Below are 19,145 nucleotides of genomic sequence, written 5' to 3'. Positions count from 1 at the left end.
TTCATTATCATCTGCATATTGCAGGTTGTTAATGGATCTTCCTCCAATCTTGATGTCACATTGTTCTTCGTATAATCCAGTTTCTCAGATTATTTGTTCAGCACACAGATTTAATAAGTGTGGTAAAATAATATAGCCCTGGATCACATCTTTCCTAATTTTAAACCATTCTGTGTCCTCTTGCTCTGTTCGAACAAGTACCTCTTGGTCTATGTACAGATTACGCATGAGCACAATTAAGTGTTCTGGAATACACATTCTTTGCAGTGTTATCCATAGCTTGTCATGATTCACACAGTTCAAAGCCTTGGTATAGTCATTAAAGCACAGGTGAACATCTTTCTATTATTCTCTGCTTTCAGCCAAGATCCATCCATCATCAGTTATACCCCTCATATTCCATGTCCTCATCTGAATCTGACTTGAATCTCTGGAAATTCCCTGTCACTGTACTGTTGCAGCCATTTTAAAATTATCTTCAGTAATATTTTACTTTCATATGATATTAATGATATTTATTGACCAATGATTTCTGCATCCCATTGGATCACCTTTTCTTTGGAATGAGCATGAATATGGATCTCTTCCAATCAGTTGACCAGGTAGCTGTCTTCCAAATTTCTTGGCATAGATAAGCGAGTGCCTCCAGTGCTGCATCAGTTTATTGAAAGATTGCCATTTGTATTCCATCTATTCCCAGTGCCCTGTTTTTTGCCAATGCCTTCAGTGCACCTTGGACTTTTTCTCAGTACCATTGGCTCTTGATCATATGCTACCTCTTGAAATGGCTGAACAGCGACCATTTCTTTTTGGTACAATGAATGTATGTTCCTTCCATCTTCTTTTGATGCTTTCTTCATCATTCAGTATTTTGCCCACATTGTTGTTAAGTGCCATCAACTCAGTTCCAACTCATAGCAGCCCTGTATAGGGTTTCTGAGGAGTGGCTGGTGAGTTTGAATCTCTGACCTTGCAGTTCAAACCAACCTTGAGGTCGAGTGCTTATCCTGCTGTGCCAATTTTGCCAACCTTCCACCTTTCCTCAGCCACAGCATTCTAAGATGCACAGCACACCATGACATGACCTAAAAAAGAGAGTCCTCTTTCTCTCCTGTAGTCAGATGCCCATGGTCCTGGGGGCCATTCCCAGGCCTCCTCTGATGTCAGTTCTGGTTACAGTGTTGGCTGCTAGGCTTGAATTCTAGATCTGCTGTTTCCTAACTAGATGACCATGGATAAGTACTTCATTTGTTTGAACCTCAGTTTTCTTACCTGTAAAATGGGGCCACAGGATTGATGAGGAAATGAAATTATAGTCATCAAACACTTAGCAGAATGCTTAGAACACAATCAGCACTCAATAATGGCAGCTGCTATTATAATTATGGTGACGTTTAAGGTCCTCATTACTAGGTCCTTTTCCACCTGTCCCCATTTCTTTCCTACTCATCCTCTCTCATATATGCCCTGCTCTACAAGTTTTCTAAGTGAGACATCATGGTTCTTGCCCTTTGGCCTTTGCCATGAATACTGTCTCTCTTTTGCATCAGCCCTCCTATGCGGACAGCTGATCTGACTTGAATGTATTCCTCAGGGTCTCTCTGGCTCCAGAACCTATGCCCTTTGTCATGGTGTCACTAGAAAACAAGAGCGAGGTGATCTAGTTCCCAAGACCCTGAACACAGGACCATTTTCAAAAAGTTCCTTTGGACCATTGTTTATGCTGCTCTTACTCTATATCCTGAATAACCAAAACCCACAGCCATCAAATCGATTCCAGCTCAGCAACCCAGTATAGGACAGAGTAGACTGCTCCTCAGAGTTTTTGAGACTAAGTGTTTTTATGGAAACAGACAGCCTCATTTGTAACCCATTGAGTGGCTGATGGGTTTTAATCACTGGCCTTGCAGTTAGCAGCCCAATCCTAACTCTATCCTGAATGTTGTTGTTAAATGCCGTTGAGTTGGTTCTCACTCATAGCAACCCCGTATAGGGTTTTCGAACCACCGACCTTGTGGTAAACAGTTAAGTGTTTATCCTACAGTGCCACACCAAGATTCCATACCCTGAATGGTGGTGGTGGTGTGCCACGGACTTAGTTGCGACCCATAGCAACCCTGCATAGGGTTTCCGAGGCTGTAAATCTTTACAGGAATAGAAAGCCTCATCTTTCTCCTACAGAGTGGCTGGTAAATTCAAACTGCTGACTTTTTGGTTAGCAGCCCAACTCATAACCCATTATGCTACCAGGGCTCCTTCATAGCAGGATTTTGTTGTTGTTGCTGATCCACAGCAACCCTGCATAGGGTTTCCAAGGAGCAGCTGTTGAGCTTGAACTGCCAACCTTGTGATTCAAACCAACTTGGCAGTCCAATCCATTAACCCACAGTGCCACACCAGGATTCCTCGTATCATGAATAGGGAATGTTTGTTCCAACAGTGGAGCTAAAGAGTCACATGAGCAAAAGTGGACTCTGGGTGGGGGACTTGGGTTTGGATTTGACCTGAGTGGTAAAGTAAATGTCCATTATGTCCTTTCAAGGTATCGCTCAACTCACCAACATGGACCCACCTAGAAAAATCCCCAGGAACTGTTATGATTGTGGTGATGGGTTCTATAACCCAGTCACAAGGATGATCAGAGACTACAGGAACCGCTTCCTGAGAAATGCAGGTAGGTTTATTCCAGTTCTCTGCAACATGTGTTTTCTCTTCTCAACATCCACACATAGATTGGTGCATATGTGTGCATACTCACATGGGTATCTTTGGTGAGAAAGAAACTTTTGCTGCTAAAGGCAAAAAGTGACAGTCGTGGCTGGCAGGTCCGCTCATAGTCACAGAGCAAGATAAATGACATTAGTGATCTAACTGGTTGCACACAGGTAGAGCACAGAGAGAAAGGATGAAAAACTTCAACTTTGCAGGCATTCTTTCCTACACTTTGTAATTAGCACCCACGTGTTAAGAGAAACTATGCCTGGTGCTGGCATTAAAGCTGGGGAAAGGTGAGCACAAACTCCCTTCCTCAGCGAGCTTATATTCTGTCAGGTAGCAGGCAACTACTAGAAATGGCTGATTGCATCAGTACTGTTGTTAAGTGCCATCGAGTTGATTCCGAACCCAAAGTGACCCTGTATAGGGTTTCTGAGGAGCAGCTGATGAGTTTGAACTGCTGACCTTGCAGTTCAAACCGACCTTGTGGAGTGCTTATCCTACAGTGCCACACCAGGACTCCACATCAGCATTAAGTAGCCTGAGAGAAAAAAATATATGGTCCCAGCTAGGGAATAAAAATGGGAGTCCCAGAAAAGTGGGAATGGCACTATAGGAGCACAAAGAAGGGCTACCTAATCCAGAATTGTAAAGTTAAAGAAGGTTTCAAGGAAGAAATGACACCCAATGTGAGGCCTGAAGTATGACTAAGAGATGGCCACAAGCTAGGGGAGAGGATTTCCCTGACAGAGGAGACGGTATATGCAGAGACCTAGCCATGAAAGAGACCAGGCAGTCCAACAAGACTGATTGCCCCTCATCCATGGAAGTACCTTGGACGGCCCCGAACCTCAGACTGGTGAGTGAACCCAAGGCTGATCAGACTGCGAAAGACTGATTTACAATGAATGACCAAACTCACAGGAAGCCAATGTACAAATAAGAACATGAATATTTTTTTCTTTAGCACAGTGATTCCTAATCTTTCTCCTTTCTGAAGTCACAATCCCACTAGGAATAAGAAAAGCTATGAACCATCTGCCTAGAAAAATGCCCTCACACCTACAAACATCCTTGGGTATGTACACACACACACACACACCATTTTGCACATAATCTTTGCTTCAGAGACTGATAGTTTCTCTAAAGACCCTGCTCTAATACAGGGGACAAAATTATGAAAACTTAGACATCATTAGACACCTTGAAGGAATGAGTTGCTGGGCCTGGGGCTCAGGACTACAGTCTTGGGGGACATCAGGGTCAATTGGTGTAACATAATCCACAAAGACAATGTTCTATATCCTACTTTGGTGAGTAGTGACTGGGACCTTAACAGCACGTGTATGCACCAATCATGAAGAAACTGTCACCACAGCTAATGTGTCTGTCCTTCCTGTTGTCAGAGATGGTAGTGGCAAGGGACTGCTCTTGTCACAGCCGTTAGCACATAGCTGCAAGGAGAAATGCCCCCGAGTAGCTGAGCACCCAAGATGCCCAGTCTGCAGCTCTTCCAGTACGTCTGTCTTGGAGCAGAACCTGCTGGTTCTCCCAGTACATCGTGCTGGGATGTGTCAGTGCAGGAAACTGCCTTCGCAGCCAGGAGGAACCCAAAATCCAATTCAGGGCATATAAAGTAGGGTACAAGATAGAGCATGTGCTGCTGTATCTGTTACCTCGGATCCCTCCTCACCTGCCCTGCAAGTCTGCATGATTTGATTTCCACATGGTCGTGTGTTCCCCAAGTGTAAAGCCTAGTGACACCCATTTCTAACTTATGCATCCATCCAGGGGAGTTATTTATTGGTTCAAAATGAAAAGGCACATCCTGGGACAGGCCCTAGGAGCCACTGCCACCAATCCTTGGGGATACATCCCCTTTGTGAATTGTGTTGTCCCCAGCAGACACTGCTGGGACTCCACCTCCCAGGGCTGCCACCTGAAGAGTGTGGGATGTAGCATTCATGGCTTTCTTCCATCCCATTGCCCGCTGACTGCTTTGTAGTGTCCCAAGTCCCCAGCAGGACATGTCAATGGTACCAAATTATGTGTCAGTCATAGCACTATAGTGACAGTCTTGCATTTTATTTGTCTTGTTGGGGGAGTTGGCAATCCTGAGGGAAATGTCTTGTCTCCATTGGGGTAAAAGGAACCAACCAACCAACAATGCCATCCCTGGAATTTTCCATTGCTTTTGTGAGCCTTGTTGTATATATAACCTAGTAAACTTTGTACCAACTCAAAAGAAAAGCTCATGAGTGATCATCTAAGATGCAACTATTGGTCTCTCCCTATGGCACCAATAGTTGCATCTTAGATTTTTGCAAACAGACTAATGCACTAACGGAACATGTGAACATCAATCTCCACAACACTGAGACCAGAAGAACTAGATGGTACCCAGCTACTGCTACCAATTGCTTTGCAAGGGATCACATTAGAAGGTCCTGGATAAAGTGGGAGAAAATATAAAACGAAACTCAAAATTATAAAAAAGACTAAGTTTGCTGGTCAGAAAAAGACTGGAGGAACTTTGAAACTGTGGCCCTTGGTCACATTTCAGGTCTGAAACTGAACTCATCTTTGTGGCTCAGTTTTCAACCAAACAGTAGATTTGTGTACAGGGGAACAACAACACTGGTGAGGTACACACCATGGACTGGTCAACCATTCAATATCGAAAGGGCAGCGTTTACACAAGGACAAATTTCAGAAGGGTGTGGAGAGATGGAGGAATAGAAATACGAATGACAGGGAGGAAGTGGGTAAAGTGATGTTTCATTGAGGGGAATTACAATCCTTGAGAAGAAACAAAGTGCCTGGTTTGTTGAATGTGAAATTGATGATCTATTCTATAAACATTCACTCAATTCACAATTTAAAAAAGTTTATAAAAGAGCGAAAGAAATCCTGTTCTATAATGAGAAACTCCCTGTTAGACCAGACTGCATGTCCCTTGCTTTCTTTGTTAAGTCAATGATGGTCAGAAAGTTGATTTGGGGGCTGGAACAAGAATAAAGGGAATTGGTCAGCTGCTCTTTCATCCTGAAGCTGAGATACCACCAGCCTATACTAGGCACTGGAGTCCTGATGTGGCGCTGTGGGCTAATGCTTCAGACTGCAAAGTCGTTTGAACTGTAAGGCTGGTGGTTCAAGCTCACCAGGTGCTCCTTGGAAACCCTATACAGGGTCACTATGGGTTGGAATCGACTTGACAGCACTTAACAACAACATACTAGGCACTACTGGAAAAACATGGTACATGCTCACATCCCAATTCTCCTGGCTCCTATTTCTTTAATGATTTTTCCCTTTCCATGAATTTATTTTGCTGGAGATTAATAGACTCAGTATGAAGTTTCCGGATAAAATAAGCTAAACTTTAAAAAAAAAGAACACATCACATACTCATAACAACCCTGTGGGGCAAAGTAGAACTGCCTCATAGGGTTTGTTGTTGTTGTTGTTAAGTGCCGTGGAGTTGATTCCGACCCATAGCAACCCTGTATAGGGTTTCCAAGGCTGTAAATCTTTACAGAGGCAGACTGCCACATCTTTCTTCCACAGGGTCACTGGTGGTTTCCAATCATCTGCCTTTCAGTTTGTAGCCAAGCACTTGCACCACTGCTAAACAGGCGCACTTACTGAAGGGCTTCTCAGAGCCTTTAATATACAAATATGCCTGATCCTTTTCCTACATGTCACTGATGTCAGCTGGAACCAAGTACTCATTTGTACAATTATTTACTTACTATCTGTCTCACTCACTGGACTATAAGATCCATTGCAGGTACACTTTGTGTCTTATTTCTGCTTGTATCAGTCAAGGTCCAGTCAAAATCATGGAAACCACACTAGGTATTTCAACAGACAGAATTTACTGTCAGGAAGTTGCTGATATGATTTTGGAGAACTGAACAAGCAAAAGGATGGCACTGAGTTAACAGAGAAAGTCATTGCACAAAGCAGTTACCACCTCAAGGACTGGGGAACAAAAAAGCAAGAGATTGGGTTGCTAGAACCTAAAAGCTTAATGGAGGGGGACCCCAAGGTGCTGCAACCCAGACCTCTGGGAAGAGGACACTGCCCAGTTGGCGTGGTTCCTTAGGAGCTCAGAGGAAGGGCCCTGCAGACCTGAGCCCCAGCCCTCTGAGGAGACAGCACAGCCTAGGGAGCCTCTGAAGAGAGAATAGTGAAGCTGTTTCGTGGTGTGGAAACAAAACAAAATGGAAACTACAAGAGAAATGCCACTGTTGAAATGACACTGAGCAGCAAGCAAAGCCGAATCGAGTGTGTCTTCTCTCCACCCTGTGCTTTGCAGCACCTCACTAGGAGCCAGCTGACAAAGTAGAAGTGTAGCTCACTGTCCCAGCATCACAGCCGGGCACAGAAGGGTAGGGTTTGTGTAGTGAGTCACTAGCTGCATAACAGACACAGTCCACCCCTTTTGTCACTCAGTACCCAGACACACTACACTCTTCTCCAAACATCAAAGCTTCTAGACAACAAAAATAATAAATGTACACCTTTATCGAACAAGGTGTATCTACCCTTCATACTAACACAAAGATATTTTTACCTTCTCCCCACAGAAGAGCTGTGAAGTCCCAATGGGCATGTATCCATCTCTGAGAGCTGTTATTTCTTGACAGTCTTGTTTGAATAATGCCATTATTCTTCTGTAAAGGAGCTCTGGTAGTGTAGTGGTTATGAGTCAGGCTGCTAATCTCACAGTCAGCAGTTCGAAACTACCAGCTGTTCCGCAGGAGAAAGATGAGGCTTTCTGCTCCTGTAAAGATTTACAGCCTCGGAAATGCTGTACAGGGTTTCTATGAGTCAGAACCGACTCCATGGCACATCATCACCACCACCTTCCATGTAATACTAAGGGAGGAAGAGAAAAACAAATAAGTTTATAGTAAATGTGTGTAACTAATAGATTGATAAATTAATAGATGAAATGCACAATAAGGAAATAAAACTATCAGCTGTAGTCCTCGTTCTGTAACTAATGGCAAAGCTGTAGGAAACATTTATAACTGCCTTCTTTTTTTAATTAACTCATGTTCCCTTATGTCTCAGCCCACACTTCAAATGGTATGTTATTTTTACATGATAGGGTAACCCAAACATTTGTTCTTAAAGAATCTGAATCCTTATTGCTTGTTATAGGTCCCTCCAAAAATTATGTCTCCCCAAAAGATATGTTGAAGTCCTAACCCCCAGCACTTGTGGATGTGACCTTATTTGGAAATAGGGTCTTTGCATGTATGTCATACTGGAGTAGAGTGGATCCTAATCCAATATGACTGGGGTCCTTAAAAGAAGAAGAGAAGAAACCCAGGGAGACATAAAGGAAAGACAGTCATATGAAGAAAGAGACAGAGGTTGGAATTATACTGTCACAAACCAAGGGATGCTTAGAACCACCAGAAGCTAGGTAGGACAGGCCAGGAAAGATTCTTCCTGTAACCTTCAGAGCTTAACCCTGCTGACACCTTGATGTTTAGAACTTTGAGAGAAACTTTCTGTTGTTTTAAACCACCCAGTTTATAGAACTTTGTTATGGCAGCCCTAGAAAACTAATACACTGCTTTTACCTTTATAGCTGCTGTAATTTTTAAATTAATTTTTACTTTTGGAAGGAGCTCTGGTGGTGCAATGGGTTAAGCCTTGGCTGCTAACCCCGTGGTTGGCGGTACAAACCCACCAGCCAGCTACTCCACAGGAGAAAGACGAGGCTCCGTGAAAATGTACTATCTTGGAAACCCTATGGAGCAGTTCTACTCTGTCCTGTATAGTGTCAGAGCAGACCTATGAGTTAGAATCTCTGACTCGATGGCAGTGGGCTTTACTTTGGGCAATGGGTATACTACAAGGTACCCTAGAAAATCACCCGGGCTCCATAAAGAGTTCCCTTGCCCCCACTGTATGGCAGCAACCCAATTTCCCCTTAGCATTCAGGATCAATCACCCCATCCAGGACAGTTCCCCTATTTGCTTGCTGTTTCCATAGAATAAGGAACCCCCTAATAGTGTCCTGGTGTGGCACTGTGGGTTAATGCGTCAAGACTGTAAAGCCATTTGAACTGCAAGGTTGGCAGTTCAAGCTCACCAGCTGCTCCTTGGAAACCCTTACAGGGTCACTATATAGTGGTTGGAATTGACTCGACAGCACTTTACAACAACAATAACAATGGTCAGATGTTGTGATGTTGTGTTTTAGTGTCTGTTTCTTTTATTCCTTGAGAGGAGATTCTGTGGCAGTGGTATCACCCCCATGGCTAACATGGAAGCAGAGCCCTAGTGAGCACTAGTACATATTTATTGACACTTATGGCTGTTTAAGCCTCCAACTCAATGGAGCCATCATTATATCACCTGGTGGGACCATTCTTCCTTGAGTACTAAGGCCTTTGAACTAGAAAAAGTTCAAAGTTGCTGCGAAGGAAGCACGAATTTTGCTTAGTAACAGGCAGACTGTTGCAGCCCTGGGTGCCTAGTACAGTCCCAGGCATACAGAAGGGGTCCAGTAAGTATATACAAAACAAATAAATGAAGGGATGAATGTGTGTCCTGGGACTCTCTACCAAAAAAATGTAGTTGTAGCATTTCTCAAACTTATTTGATCATAAAATTAGTTAGGAGGTGGCATGGTGGCATAGTGGGGAACATTTGATGAAACTGAAGTTCCAGGGAGCATATTTTGGTGAATTCTGTGTTAGTACATCCTTTCTTCTGTTGTGGTACAGTGCAACTGATTCCTTTTCAACTTTTTAGATGCGAATTGTATTCCCAGCCTGCCTGTCCCGAGATGCCATCCTCATCCCTTGGAGACCGTTGGTGTAGACATATAAACATACACTTACGCTACCATCTGCGTTGGGCTCTAGTGGAGGGAGGGCCTGCAGGATGAGGAGAACGGACCACTTGGCTGTTGTGGAGAATGTTAGTCAGGAACCAGATCACAGAGAGTGGTGGATCTTAAAGAATAAGTAGGGATTTCCTGAACTGGAATGGTGGAGAGGGAATAGCATGGGCAAAGACCCCAAGGTATGAAAAGGCTTGGCATGCCCAGAGGACCAGAAATTGTGGTTCCCAGAATCCTGTGGGCAGAAGTGATGCTTGATGATCAATTATGAATTACATCATAGGAAGGGAAAGTCATTCTTAGGAAGTTTAGAGAAGGAAAGACACTGAAGACTACTTGTCAACAAATATGTACTAGTGCTCACTAGGGCTCTGGTTCCATGTTAGCCATGGGGATGATACTAGTGCCAAAGCATCTTCTCTCAAGGAATAGAAGAAACAGACACTAAAACACAATATCACAATACAGAGTTGCTACAAGAGAGCCTGGTAGAGATACCAAACCCTGGAGGTTAGCAGGTCAGAGAGAGTTACCTGGAAGAAGCAAGAGCGCATCTGAAACCTAGTGAAGAGAAGACAAGTGCAGCATGTTAAAGGCAAATGAAATATCATGTTCCAAGGATTGGAAGTAGGGGAGAACATTGCATGTCTCAGATGCTACAAGTCGTTCAAGAGCCTGAAATAATAGTATATGAGGGAAACTCACCCCAAACCCACTGCCATCAAGTCAGTTTCAACTCATAGCAACCCTAGAGGACAGAATAGAACTGCCCCACAGGGTTCCCAAAGCTGTAAATCTTACGGAAGCAGATGGCCACATCTTTCTTCCATGGAGGTGCTGTTGGGATGGAACCACGGATGTTTTGGTTAGCAGTCAAGTACTTTAACCACCAGTGCTTCTTACATGAGGGAAAGAAGAGCAATAGAGCTTCCCAAGAGGTAGACACAACGAGAGCAATAGGAGAAGAGCACGGTGTCTTTCACCTGAAGGCACTGGGGAGCAAGAGCAGGTTTTAGGAAGGTAGGCTGGTAACTGATTTGTCCTTTAGAATGGTTTCTCTGGTTGTATATGGAGAAGGAGCCACAGGGGTAAGACTATATAGGAGATCCTTCTGGCAAGTTGGCCCCAGGTGGTGGGACTAGAAGATCTGGATACGAAGTCCTCACTCCAGTTCACAGACTGCCTTCTGACTGACCTAGACCAGTGCCTGCTGTCTCTGGGCCCCTTTCTCTTCATCTGTAAAATGAGGGAGTTGGGCTAGGTAATTTCTAGGGTCCTTCAAACCATGAGAGCCTATGATGGAAGAGAAAGGTAGCCAAGGGGTATTTTGGTCCTGATATTATAGGACAGATCAAGTTCTGAGTGTCTTGAAAACCACTAAGAAGGAGTCTATGTCTGTGGCCACCTAGTCATTACCCCTGACTCACCTCTCCCTACAAGGGACTGATTCGGACTTCTGACCATCTTCTGCCTTCCCCATTGCCCTTTCTCTCCTGCATTCCAATCTGCCCCCATAAACAGAGCTTCCTGTGGGCATCCTGAAGGCACAGGGCTCCTGGCCTGACTAGTGGGTGACTGGGGCCATCCCAGAGTAAACAGAGTGGACTCAGCCACTGCTATTACAAAGCTCATGCCACATGGATGGGTCAGAGCGGGGGGCACTCATTTTATGAGAGGTCATGGGTGAGGGAACCAGCAAAAGAATCCTTGGTTCATCGTCCCACCTCTCTGAACTGCCTTGGTTCCTTCCCTGGCTCCTGTGGGCTCACTGTCCTCAGCCAGAGAAGCTTGCAGTGGGCCTGACTAGAAACCCCAGGATGGCTAAATTGCAAACCTACTTGACAAATCCTGGTTTGCTAGACTTGGGTTTCCTTTAACTGGGGATGGTGGTACCTACCATACAGGATTGCTGTGGGACTTGAAATCCATCCTTCCACTCATCACCAATTCTTTGAGCACCCACAATGTGCCAGGTTCTGGGGATCAGGATGGGCAAGTTATTCTCTCAGACTGTGACTCTAAAATCTTTGGACCATGGCCCATAGTAAGAGACATTGTACATCATTACCACATATATTGTGCACCATGAATCATTCTGGTTGCTGTGCATGAAATTGATTTCACAGTGCTCTCAGGGGTCAGGATCAGCTGTCAGAAGACAACTAACTGTTCCGGGCAGTCTTCCCTAACTGGCTTTTTTCTTGCCTCCCTCCTCCCCTGCTCTGTGGGGTAGCTGACGCTCCTGTGTGCCCCACATGCCTCCCTAACAGCATTTAGCACACGACCATAGAAGTATTATTCCCTGCCACCTCCACTTGTTGGCAGGGACTGTGTGATTGTGTCTGATTTGTTACTGTGTCCCCAGAAGTTGTTACTTATTCAATGTTTGTGGAAGAAGAGCAGGTAGCAGAACACCTGCCTTTGAGCTCCTGTAGTCTTCAAATAGGTTGTATGGAAATTCAGTACCTGGCACATCATGGTCAAGTTGTTATTTTGAATAATAAAAGCAATCCATTATATTGCTATGCACCTCAGAATGTTCAACGCCATTAACCATCCATCAGAGGTCTCAAACCAGTGCTACTTAGGCCAGATCTCGTCTGCAAAGGTGTTTAGCTACTCCAGGGCTTGAAATTGGTTGGGTTTGAGAGTCCAGGTGGCTTGTGTGCTGTCCAGGTCCTCTACTCCCTACTTTCTGACCCCCAGCAGCACTAGTCATTTCTGGTACTCACTCAGGCTTCGAGCTTATGAGACCAGCATATCTCACATCAATGTCCTATGCCTTCAGGGAGCTAGAAAAAGGCTCATCCTGAAATGAGGAAACTAGGTCTCAGAGTGATGAATGACTGATGATGGGGAAGCTGGAATTCACACCTAATCCTATCTCACTACAAATCGAGTTGAATTGCCACTACACCTTGCTGCCATCTGAGTTGGGATCATAAAACTCTAAATAATAGCAACTCAATAAAGCAATACTCCAGTCAACACAGTAGACATAAAACAAAACAGAACCTGAGTTAGGACCTCTCATCCCAAAGGGTTGAGAACTGGGAGAGGCCATGGAGACAACGGAGGTGAGGCAGTTAAATGCCCAGGGTCTAGAATTGGTATCTCTGACACTCTAGTCCTGAATCCACTAATGACTAGCTCTGTGACCATGCGTAGGGTGTTTCCCCTCTTAAAGCCTCCATTTATCACCTGTAAAGTGGGCATTATAGTAGTACCTTTCTGGAGGAGTTGTAGCTAGGGAAAGTGAAATTAAGTATGCAAAGTGGCACCTGGTATAGGGCACGTGCTCAATAACTGGTGGCCATGCTGTCGGCACTATAATCATTGGCTCAGGCTGGAGGTTAATGGAGTGAGGTAGCCCCTGGGACTTGCTAAGATTTCTCTAGGTACTCAAGAGAAAAGAAGTCTCTGGGGAGACATATGCGACTGGATATGCTAGATCTTTCTACTTCCTTAGGGAATGAAATGCTGAAACTTTGGGGTCTGCAAGCTATTGATGGTGGCATTCAGAACTCTACCCTGACTTAGAAGCCCCATTTTCCGCTTTCTTGTCCCTTTTTAGCCCATGTACCAATCCAACCAGACTAGCTGTCATTCGTTGATAAATTCATCCAGCACTTTCTATTCTCTATTCTCGCCTCAACTATTCTCTCAACCCAGAACACCCTTCCCTCTTTCTTCCATCTCTCAGGGCTTAAACATAACAGAAGGCCATGGCGTCTTCTCCTTTAAGCCTCGAGAACTATGTCAGGGAAATGAAGCTGGGGAAGGAATGCTCACCAGGAAGTTGTAATATTACTACTTAGCATTTTATCTGCTTCTGTCATCTGCCCTTTCTGGCCACCCCAAGTGGGTGATTTTCATGGCCACGATTTTCAATGAGTATCCCTAGTCTCAGAGAGGTTAATAAATTGCTCAAGGTCACACAGCTGATGACAGCCAGATTGGAACCACAGTGTGCCCCAAACCTGATGTTTTCGTTCGTCCGGCATCGTGTCCTTATTTATTCTTACCTCAGCTATCCTTGGTAGGCAAACTTATGTCTGATTTCTATTTGTTTCTCTACCAAACACAGTTCATGGCACCCAGTGAGAACTCAGTAATGTTACCAGTGAATAAATACATTTTAAAAGAAAGGCCATTTTATCATCTTAAGATCAAAGCACCACAATCCCCAAATGAGATCCTACCTTCTTTGGAAAAGGGCCTCTTACCCACTGAGGGCCAACAGCAAGAATTTGAAAATATTGAGGTAAATTACCTTCACTATAAGGAGCCTTGGTAGCATAGTGGTTACGAGTCAGACTGCTAACCACAGGTCCGTAGTTCAAATCTCCCAGCCGCTCCATGAGAAAAAAGATGAGGCTTTCTGCTCCCATAAAGATTTACAGCCTCAGAAACCCTATACAGGGTCAGAACTGACTCAGTGGTACACAACAACAACAACAACCTTGTCTATGGTGAGAAACTTGGAGATTAGCTTTCCTTTGCCTCTTCTCAGGAAGGCTAAGCTCGAGCCATGTTAGCAGTTTGCACATGTATCTCTTTCATGTAGCTGTTGCTTGCCTAAACGGTACTAGTAGGAATCATTTGCAAAATAACTGTACCACTAATCCTTACTCCCCCTCCCCCACTAATTAATGATACCCCATGTGAGTGTCTCAGATGAAAGGCACATTATTAATATTCAAAGGAAAAAAACCCTCGTAACCATTTTAACATATACAACTAACAATGAACTAAATTTGCTTTGTGGAAGACAGAGAGTGAGCGCATCCCAAATTAGTTTATGTCAAAGCTGAAATTCTTCCCCGAAAGGTCTCAGTACCATCCTCAAAGAATATCCTGATCATCAGAAATGCCGTCAAGATTCCCGCCAACATTATCCCCTTTGTTGTCTGAAATGTCGAATCAAGCACATCTGGCAAATGTCCTAGAGCTCACAAATCCTTCAAACGGTATAATTCCCCATGGTTAAAGAGAGAACGCCACCGCTTCATTGTGCTGCTCTTCAAAATAGCACCAACTTTCCTGCAATCAGAAACAATGGTTTCGGCTCCTTAAAAATATCACACACCAGTGATTATTTGCAGAGGGGCCCCCTTCGTGTTTGAACCTGTGGGTTCCAGACAGAATTTTAAATCAAGATCACAAGGCTGATTGGAATGTATGCTCTGTTACATGGACGATGGGGAGAAGGCATGTGGATTGGGATTCAAAAAGTGACCTGGCTCGTGTGACTCATAGTCTTAGGGAGGTGAAGGCTGGCTTCACAGGAATGGGGATGATGATGAGGGTAGTGGTGAGTGCTAGAATTTATTGTGTATTTACTGTGCACTAGTGGTGTGGCGCTGTGGGTCAGCACTGGACTGCGAACCACAAGGTCGACAGTTCAAACCCACCAGCTGCTCTTTGGAAACCCTATACAGAGTCACTGAGTGGGAACCAACTCAATGGCACTTAACAACTACAGCAAACACTGTACGGAGTCCTGGTGTGGTACTGTAGGATAAGCATAGGGTTCAGTGTTGGTTTGAGCCACCAGGTCAGTAGTTCAAACTTACCAGTCACTCCTTGGAAACCCTATACTAGGTTACTATGAGTTGAAAGCGACTCAGCGGCACTTAACAACAACAACAACAGACACTGTACTAGGAGCCCTGGTGGCTCAGTGGTTAAGCACTTGGCTGCTATCTAGTAGGTCAGAGTTTTGAACCCGCCACAGGAGAAAAAAATGGTCATCGGCGCCCATAAAGATTACAGACTTGGAAAACCTATAGAGTCAGTTCTATGCTTTCATATAGGGTCACTGTGAGTCAGATTTGACTTGATGGCACACGAGAACAGCAGACACTGTACTGAGGGACCTAGGGGGTTTATGAATCTACATTTGACAGATGAGGCTCAGCGAGGTTAAGGAATTTCCTCCAAGTTTCCCTGGCAGTAGTTTTGTCTGGCTCTTAAGGTTTTCCTCTTTGTACTTTGCCATGTCAGCCCTGAGATCATGTACTGAAACAGGCATGGACAAAGGGTTTATCCAGATATTGGTGTTTCCCTGCTTCCCACCCACAGTTTGAAAAGGATTCATCTAAGTTATTCAGTGAATATCTAGAAATGAAAGGCGTTTTGGTCTGCCAAAGTCTCTCCAGCATTGCTTTAAAAAAGCTGAAAATTGGAAGCACCCCACATGTCCAGTAGGAGGGGACTGGCTCAATCACATATGGTCTGTACAATGGCAGCTGTGAAGAAAGACTCTGTTGGCATGCACAGGTATCCGTACCCAATTTCAGGAGAAAAAGGAGACCATAATAACTAGCATTTACTGAGTGCCAACCTTATTCCAGGCACCAGTCTAAGCACTTTACATACACTGTTTCATTTCATTTAATCCTCACAGTAACTCTATGACATAGTTATCGTCAATGCTCCCACTTTACAGATGACAAAACTGGGGCTCTGCGAGGTGAAACGCCTAGCCCAAAGTCACAGATATATTAAGTGGGATTTGAACCCAGAACTCACTGGCTTCAGAGCTAGAGATGACATTTAAGCTGGCTCTGAATGAGAAGCTGGTGTTTATCAGTGAAAGAAAGAGCTGAGAGTTTCCCTTTTGTTGTTATTAAGTGCTGTTGAGTTAGTTCTGACTTACAGAGTTTCCAAGGAGGAGCTGGTGAGTTTGAGCCCCCAACCTTGCAGTTCAAATTGACTTTGTGGTCCAGTGCATTAACCCAAAGCACCAAGCCAGGATTCCAGGAGTTTCCCTAACAACCAAGACATGGAAAATGTGCACACCTAAGGGATATAAGACTGCCCCAGTAATTCTTCTCCCCAAGATAGTTCTCTGTCCACTTTATTGCTCAAAAATTGGCCAATGAACAAGAGTCTTTTAATATTACTAATAAAATAAGACTCCTCTAACCTTGAAACCATCCCTTTCACCTGAGAGACCCACTGAGGGCAAATCATGTGCCCGACACCACAGCCTATCAGAGGTAGGGCTGAGCTGGACCTGGGTTTCTCAGCTGTAGGCCCAGACTCCTTCCCAAAACCCAGGCTGCCTCTCCACAATGCCTGCCTTGTGGTTTCTGCAAGATGGCCGGGTGACTCTTCAGCACAGACCGATCACCCCCCTCCCCCCCACTGTGTCATCTCTCTAGCAAGACAAAAGGCAATTTACCCAAATGTTGTAATCACCTGGAAGCTGGCATGCAGGGGCATCCCTGCCTTATCTGTGGTATTGTTAGCAGAACCATAATGAATGCTTTGTGGAGTGATAATATCACACTTGTAACTGCCAAATAAAATGCCCACACAGATTGTACACTCCTGTCAGCTAGACTAGGGCATCGGCTTTGGGCAAAAGAGGTAGAAGGGATGTTGGAGTATTGAATGCATTCTCTGTGCCAGGAGCTTGCCATACCCCAGGCAATATTGATATCACTTGAGGACTATATCACGATCCCTACCTGGCACATGGGAAAACTGAGGCTCAGAGAATAAGTTACTTACTGATGATCACATAGCTAGTAAAGGATTTGAACCCCAATCTTCCTGAGATGCCCTGAATCATAAACTTCTCTCAAAGAATCTGGACAAAGCTATGGTGCCTCGCCCCAGAAAAATACACATGAGCTTATCCACAGAATATAGTGCCCACAGAGGGTAGAGTTGGCCCTGGGGAGCCATCCATAGGCCCATCAAGATGTTGTTCTAATAACCTGAGCTGACTTGCTGCCATTTCCTGTCTGCCATCCTCACTCCCACCCCAGTTCCAAAGGCCCTGGAAATCCCCTTTCCAGCCGCTGTACCCATCGGATTCTGATAACAATAGTGCCCTTCCCCACCCCCCAACTCCCTACAGCAAGCAGCCTCCCAGAGGCATCTAGAGGACACATTTCCCCTTCATAGTTGGCGTGGCCCTTGGCCAGCCACCGCAGTGGTTTGTTTTATCTCCTTTAATGGAAGTGAATGCAAGGCCAGAGCCCTTGGGGCAGTCACTTCATCTTTCTTCCTCAGTCACCTCTTGTCAGCCCAAGCTCTGGAACTCAGGACAGCTGACTGAAACCTCCGCTCAGTTTCAGGTCCAGCAGAGAGAGATGTGGTTACAGCCCTCACTTAAGAATCAAAGCTGGGATCAGATGCCAGCTCTGCCATTTACCAACTGTGTGACCTTGAGTTAGTCTCTTAATCTCTCTACGCTTCAGTTTCCTCAGGTGAAAAATGGGGTCGTTGTAGTAACGCCCTCAAAGAGTTGTGGTGGGCATTAAGTAAGATGATGCAGGGGACCTAGTGAGCCCAGGCTTAGCCACTGAGGAGCACTTCATGTATGTTGTTGTTAGGCGCCATTGAGTTTGTTCCAACTCATAGTGATCCAATTACAATCGAGCTGATTTTACACTTAGGAAATACCGAGGGGTGCTTCCCCTATCCCCAACCCCAGGGTAAAAAGTTGAGAAGCAAGGAACTCTTTAATTCCACATGTCCAAGGGAACCAACTCGATGGCACTTAACAATAACAACAAAGGGAGGAGTTAGAGCCGCCTTGGCAAACTGCACTGTGGCTGCCTCCCAACAGGTATCAAAGGCCCTGTGGTTCTCTGATCTTTCTGCCCAGCCTCTGGCATTCTGTTCTGAATATGTCCCCCATCACCCTCATAATTTCTACTCCACATAGAGCCATGAGTCCCCTAAGAGTCCCCCAGAACACAGGTCTAACTTGGAGCCCAAATCAATGTGGAGGTCTAGGGGGGAGCATAAACAGACAATCACAGGCCCCAGGATGGTAGTTCTCTCAACTCAAAAGGGGGATCTAGCCGGTGCTGAAGTGCTCAAAAGCTTGTGGTGTACCTCCTGCCCTCAAAGTGTAGTTCAGATGAACAATAACAACGTAAGTTAGAAACTAAGTAGATGGAAGGAAGTCCAGCTAAATTCTCTATCCCCTGTGGTGGTGTTTATTTGGATGTTTCAATGAAAATATCAAATATGCTATTCTTTCCTTAAAACAAAACACCGGGGTGCCTCTGCGTCACTGGTTCCGGAAGCACAGTGCAGAGAAGAAAGTAAGCATGCTCCGAGTACAGTGTAGATGATGTTCTGAAAAAGGTGGTATTTGATTGCACCTTAAAGGACTAGAAGTGGATTGCTCCATGAAAGGGGAGGAACAGCATGGAGAAAAGCATGGAGTACTCAAGAGAAAGCACCTGAGACGCCCCCTTGTTTGTTGGGGGACGGTGGGGGGGGGGGACAGCCTCCTGCAAGCAGTGAGGGACATCAGGCTGACCTTGGACAGTTGTGGAGGAGTGGGTCTGAGCAGAGCAATCATAGCAGAGGGAGCCAGTGTAGGCTAAGAGCGCCTTGAAGGCTGAGTTTGGGAATTTAGCATCAATCCAGCAAACAGTGAAGAGTAAATACACTTCAGTTGCAGAAAGGTTTTTGAAGGGAGAGCATAATGGTTGTGGACTGTAGCCCTGGAGAGAAAGCTGGGTGTGACCCTGCTCCCACTGACTAACTGAGGGAGCTTGGGCAGAGAACTTTATCTCTCTGAGCC

At 45.0% G+C, this 19,145-nt stretch overlaps 1 protein-coding gene across 1 annotated transcript in view; it reads left to right on the top strand.

Annotated features, from left to right (window-relative positions):
• The window catches only part of MORN5 (MORN repeat containing 5), a 37,887-nt gene that overhangs the window by 5,926 nt on the left and 12,816 nt on the right, over positions 1–19,145 (top strand). The window contains exon 3 of the mRNA XM_006865719.1: positions 2,543–2,674. Within this exon, the coding sequence (XP_006865781.1) occupies positions 2,543–2,674 (132 nt within the window). The remainder of the gene's footprint in view (positions 1–2,542; positions 2,675–19,145) is intronic.

Source organism: Chrysochloris asiatica, unplaced genomic scaffold, assembly GCF_000296735.1.
Source record: "Chrysochloris asiatica unplaced genomic scaffold, ChrAsi1.0 scaffold00081, whole genome shotgun sequence".
In the NCBI taxonomy this organism is placed as follows: Eukaryota; Metazoa; Chordata; class Mammalia; order Afrosoricida; family Chrysochloridae; genus Chrysochloris; species Chrysochloris asiatica.
This window is presented reverse-complemented; position numbering and strand designations above follow the sequence as displayed.